At 47.0% G+C, this 6,000-nt stretch overlaps 1 protein-coding gene across 1 annotated transcript in view; it reads left to right on the top strand.

Annotated features, from left to right (window-relative positions):
* Window positions 1-4,936, top strand: part of LOC144729953 (voltage-dependent calcium channel subunit alpha-2/delta-3-like) — a 118,375-nt gene extending 113,439 nt beyond the window's left edge. Inside the window, exons 39-40 of the mRNA XM_078610382.1 lie at window positions 1,193-1,275; window positions 2,738-4,936. Coding sequence (XP_078466508.1) covers window positions 1,193-1,275; window positions 2,738-2,833 — 179 coding nt within the window. The 3' untranslated portion in view covers window positions 2,834-4,936. The remainder of the gene's footprint in view (window positions 1-1,192; window positions 1,276-2,737) is intronic.
* The last annotated feature ends 1,064 nt before the right edge of the window (window positions 4,937-6,000 follow it).

The following is a 6,000-nucleotide window of genomic DNA, read 5'->3' on the forward strand; positions in this document are numbered from 1 at the left end:
TCGACTAGAGGGTCGTCTGGCTCCTGGGCCCGAGTGCAGTTGCACTGCCTGCACACTCGATGGCTGCACTACTGCGAGGCCCCTTGAGAGGGCCGACTCTTCCATGCTGGTCAGACATCTCGGAGGATGTAACCTGCCGATCGACCGACTGTGTGCTACCCAATTTTAATGTTGGGTGGGTGGACGAGGCGCGGGGAGGGTGGAAGTAATAAAACTTGCCCGTTATTTTCCCTGCCAGCATGCACAATAAGTTAAACATACATACATACATCCAGTGTGTTCTTCATTGCACTACAGCAGCATTGAGTAACTTTACTTATTTACATGTCCAGAATATATATGTATTATAATACTTGTACTTATCTCGTTCTAGAAGTTAAGTTTAGAGGTCTTTGTTTTATTATTTATACATTTCGATTGAGTTTAAATGCACCTTCTCATAATGTGTTTTTCTGCTAAATGTCCGCAATTCTTTAAATAATTTTAACAAGATTATTATTACGTTAGGTTAATAAAAAATATTTTACCAGGAGAAAACAAACTTGCGAGTTAAAACATCTACATTTCACGGGTGTGGATCAATCAACCAAGAAAGTTTCACTGATTATTCGGTTAAGCCTCACCGAGTCTCATTGGCTACGTACGGTGCAAAAGAAGTTCAACATACGTACATTACACTGGTCAACAAAACAAATTCTGGCCTGGACTTTTGCAGCTGTTTTAGACTAATTTCAGGGTGCTGATTCCAAATCTGATCTCAGATTTGCTCTATCACATCTCATTTTTATGCTATCGGCATACCCCATTTTAATTGATTTTACCCGAATTTAACTCTGTCACTTATGATTGCAAGTTGTTGCGAGTCAGTGACTGCTTTAGTGTTAAAATATGGTGCTGTATTTTTAGGATAGTGTGTTTATAATATCATTTTATGTAGATATCCATATTTATTTAATATTTTTCTTCTGCAGTTTTTATTGAAAATGCAATATTTGATATCTCAAAAACCTGATGTGATAGACAAAAACTGATGCCAGATTTGGAATCAGCACCCCAACATTACCTTACAATCGTTGGTATACCTTATGCCAGAAAAAGTGTGTTGACCAGTGTGTGCAGGCGCGTTCGTCACCCACCCACGACGGACTTTGTTGCTCCCACTTGTTCAAAACGGCCCCTTGACTGTGCTCACATAATGAATCGGTGAAGTGTGATCGCATGCGCTCGATGAAGGTTCGTCGCAGACCGGATTCTTGCCACGCTTTCCATCCCGACGTAAGGACACCCTCGCAACACCCCACAGACAAATCTCCACCCCCCCCCCCCGTCATGTCCCTTCTTCAATATGCATATATACACATGCCATAATATACAGGTTTTTTTCGGTTGACTAACTATACACATGCCGCCTTTTTACGTGAATGCACTGCTGAGTGAGGGTAAATGAGAGTTGACCGTACTTCGCGACCAACGCTGATCAGCGTAGTCTATTGGGGGGTCGTGGACGCTTTTTGACAATACTTCACCAGTGTGGCTTGGTCATGGTGGCGATCATAGACATCGAAGCATATAATCTCAGTTCAACAATAGATTAATCTGCACTGCTCCCTGCTGCATACACATAAAGCACAGTCCCACAGCCGCCTGTAACATCTTGGTGTACACGGTGGTCAACTCATCGAAGCAATATCCAGGCCCAGACCTGCCTAGCTTATGAAATCTGAAGGTCAGGCATATTCCAGCTGATTTTTGGAATGAAATACTCAGCCTAAATCATCACCCTGTAATGTAAATCTGAAATCACGTGGATTTATAATTCCATAATAGTATAATCCCGAATGTCAGACGTCAAGACAATCTGGAATTTCTAAATAATAAATCGGGCTTGTGTTGCACCGATAATATGTATTGACCAGGAACAAGATTCTAAGAATTTTACAATTTTTTGTTTTGAGAATGATAGAAAGACCTCTAATTAATAGATAGGTCCTCATGTCATTGAGGTACTAAATACTCTTCGAATAATTAATTTTCTTAACTCATGAAAGCATCTGTGAGTCTCGTTACTCTTTTTTCAGAAATGTTCCCTATTGAATTGTTTGCCCATTTCCAGTAATGTGGTATGTAGGAGGCGTTCCCACAGAAAACCCATGCCAACGAGGGAGGTGATGCTCAAAGTGTTGCACATCGATTCGAGGATCCACCGTTGCACTGCCATGTCATTGCCACCTTACCATCTCAATCCCATAACACCTGGGATGGTCCCAGGCAGACTCTAGTCTACGTATTTATCAAAGCTCAGCTCTCCTGAGCTTCTGAGATCGGGCCTATTCGGAGTGGTTCGGTTATGATATAATAAGTAACTAAATAAAAACTATCAGAATTATATTATAAGTTCGGATTTCCCCCCCCCCCCCTAAACCAGCAGACCTCTTAAAGCTGTTGGCTTCAGCTGTCCCATTGGACTGCTGCTACTGCTCCTGATGTCCAAGATAAAAACAAAAAGCCACAATTTTGAGTCGCTGGTCTGAAACAACGCCGTGTGCGTTAACACGTGCAGTCTGGTGACATCATGTGACATGCCGGGGGGGGGGGGTGATGGAAGGACAGACCTCATGGCTTTTGCATGCATGATCGCTCTTGCTGCTGGCCAAGATTCAAAACACTTACATGCAGTGTGTATATTACACTTTGTATATGTTAACTAAAGCATCGCCGCTGCTTTTCTTGCTCGCAGGAGAACGCGAAGGAGTGCGGTGGTGCGGTGGGCCTCGTGCCGTTCCCCCAGCTCCTCCTCCTCCCAGCGGCTGCCCTCTGTGCCACGTGGAGGTGACAAGAAGCCATCCCTAATTCACAGATCCTCGGCCACCTGCTCCCCATGCCCTTGATGAAGCTTCAACCAAGTGATCGTGGGCAACTTCGAAGGTTATACCACCTCGGAGGTAAAAAAAACGGATAATATCACAGCAAGAAGAATGATTGTAGATTTGAAGTTTTCGTGACTGCAAGGATACATACTCTTTGGTTCGTTCGGTAAAGTCACGGAGGTGATTTGCTGTGGTTGTCACACCTGATGATGATTGCTTGTGTTGCAATCGAAACGTGGCGATTTATTTATTTATTCGCCTACGTGACTTTACCGAAAGAACCAGAGTAAGAAGAACGATCTCACGGCGTCGGAAAAGGGGAGATCTGCATGTGAATGCGTCATCTTGAAGTGGTATATTATCACACAAACTGACAAAAAAAACCTGGATTTCTTCAATGTCCCGGGAAGACGAACACATTTCCCAGGACTACCTCGATGGGAGGACAAATCCGGCGAAAACCAGTACAGGTGGCGATCCTGACAGTATCTTGTAAATTCGAAAACAGAAGACACTCCACTCGCGAGCATGCCTGCCAAATGTTACAGCTGACACGAAGCCCCCGCCAGCTGCGGTGTTTAGAGCCGAGGGGACACGCCCCACACACACCGCCGCGCACTTCGCCAAACTTGAAAAAGCCTTCAAGAAAATGTTTCACCGCATGACTTTATCGCGCGACTCGTGGCGTCGTCTCTTTGAACCGTGGCAAATGTGAACGTCGGCAGAGTCGCGGGGCGCATTCAAGAGCCAGACACAGTGGCGACAAAGGTGCGGAAAAGTTGCCGCCTTTTGAAATATTCACCTCCGACTTAACCCATGAGGGTACCTCCATTCCGTCGGATCAACACCCATCAGCAGCGCTCCAGTCTCTCCGCCGACCGCTGCTGTGTTTGAAACACCAGCATGAAGTTTGCCAAGCAGCCTGCAGATGCTGGATCCATTTGATTTTCCACTTTTATCTCTTAGAAGACGCCGAGTTGCCAGCATTTGAAGAGAGAGGTGTTTGAGATGATGGTTTCGTTCTGCTTTATTTGACTGTGACATGTGGCCATGTGCAGTGGGTCGTTTAGAAAAGTCAGGCACGTGTTCGCCGATTTATAATTTATTAATGATAGGTTTCCCACTCTCCACCCCTCCCTGACAGTTAAAAAAATGACATCTGCACGCGACTGCCCTGACAAGCATGCAACTTCTTCAGGTAGCCACCGGCTTGAGAAGTTGGGACACGGACACTCTAAACAGCCATCACTGATGACGGGCGTATGTTCTCGCGGCTGTGTTGGATAGTCTAGATTTGAAGTTTTCGTGACTGCAGGCAGAACCGGCCCTAGACCTTTGGGGGCCCTAAGCAAAATTTGGTTGGAGGCCCCTTTGATGTATGATTTTTTTCACCCATTCGCTAGCAATGACTCTAGGGGGCCCTCTGCTGGCCACGGGGCCCTTTGCAATTGCAAGGGTCGCTTAGTGGCTGGACCGGCTCTGACTGCAGGGATCCATACTCTTTGAGTATGTGCTGGATAGCTTTGCCGATGAATGTTTTCGGGGTTTGTACCTGCCCGGGTGTTGTCCGGCGTGATGCGAGCCCTCTCGACATTTCTCTCCCATGTGCCGGGAGCTCTTGCGCATGGCGCGAAACGTTGGACATCACACCTGCGGTTACAACTTGAAAACAGCTTGGAGAGAGCTGTTTCTATGTATGTTGAACTTCTTTCGCACCGTACGTAGCCATCTATGCTAATCGGAGGTGCGGCGCTGTTATTGCTCGTCGATTTATTTATGGACTAAAGAGGGGAGTGGAGGGACGAGGATTTAATGGTTGTTTCGTGGCATGAATTGCCCAATAGGTGCCAATAAATGACGGGTGAAAACCAGACCCACATTTTGGCTTTGGGGTTTACCGTCACAGCACTGTAATATTACTCTTGTGGTGACAAACGCATTTGCCCATAGTAGCATGCGATACATGGTGTTTTCATCGTGCTTAATGGCAACACGTGGTACTCCCCCCCCCCACCCACACACATGGGCACTGCTGTGATGAAAGGGTAAAGCTTGTGATATAAAATCGTGCAGAATTTCCCACGCCTGATCAATAAGCTTCACTTGGAGACACACACAGAGAATCCTATCCACCTGTCACAGCCAGCCTCCAAAATGTCCTGCTTGTGCGTATCTGAAGCACGGCATTCACTCGCAGCAATCACGGGACACCTAAAAACACATTCCTCCTGCGGAGGGAGCTGGTAGGAACGTTGGGTTGCTCGATCAATGACCAGGGTCAACGGCGGCGTGGTGTATTCCGCAAATATGGCCGACTGTGAGGGCGGGCACAAGCCTCCGTGAGTAGGTTAAACGTTGAGTTTTATAAGGGCACCACGGGGTGACCAGCCCCTCCCCTCCCACCCAGCCCCTCCCCACCCTCCCCTCCCCACCCAGCCCACCCAGCCCCTCCCCTCTCCACCCAGCCGCACCCCTCCCATTTTAGGATGCACGACGGACGGACACAATAATCCCGTAGGCGGGTGGAACCAGGTGGTTCCTACCAGTACTATTCCCAGTGTGTGACGAGCTATGGCCTCGAGATCCCAGACAGCTCTGATAGATTTGAAGGTTTCGTGACTGCAGGGATCCATACTCTTTGGTTGTCGGTAAAGTCACGTAGTTATAAAATATGTAATACTTATATAACCTCTTACCACAGCACCTCTCCCACTTCAGCTAAACATTTTCTCGCTGGCGTTTTTACAATTAATGATGATTGCTTGTGTTGCAATCGAAACGTCGTGATGTAATTTATTTTATACCTACGTGACTTTATCGAAAAAACCAAAGAGTAGAGCTCTGATAGCAAAGGTTTAAACCCAACAAGCCACCGAGCTCTCAGCTTTGCTCGACGTTCTTACTAAACATAATCTAACTCCGGGACATTTTGAAATAACAAACTCCGTGAATGCAGGCAATGCGCCCTCAACACAGGACACTGCGTTTGGCAGGTGCGGTAGCGCTTTTGGGCTCTTCGTTCCCCCCCCCCCCTGTCCCACCCGGCTTTCAATGCCTATCGGGTTTCCACCCCCCCCTCTTGGATGAGCCTCATATCTGCTCATGCACAACTCTTGCACAGCGCCGCCACTCA

The sequence above is a fragment of the Lampetra planeri genome, chromosome 34 (genome assembly GCF_965212315.1).
Source record: "Lampetra planeri chromosome 34, kcLamPlan1.2.h2, whole genome shotgun sequence".
Lineage (NCBI taxonomy): Eukaryota > Metazoa > Chordata > Hyperoartia > Petromyzontiformes > Petromyzontidae > Lampetra > Lampetra planeri.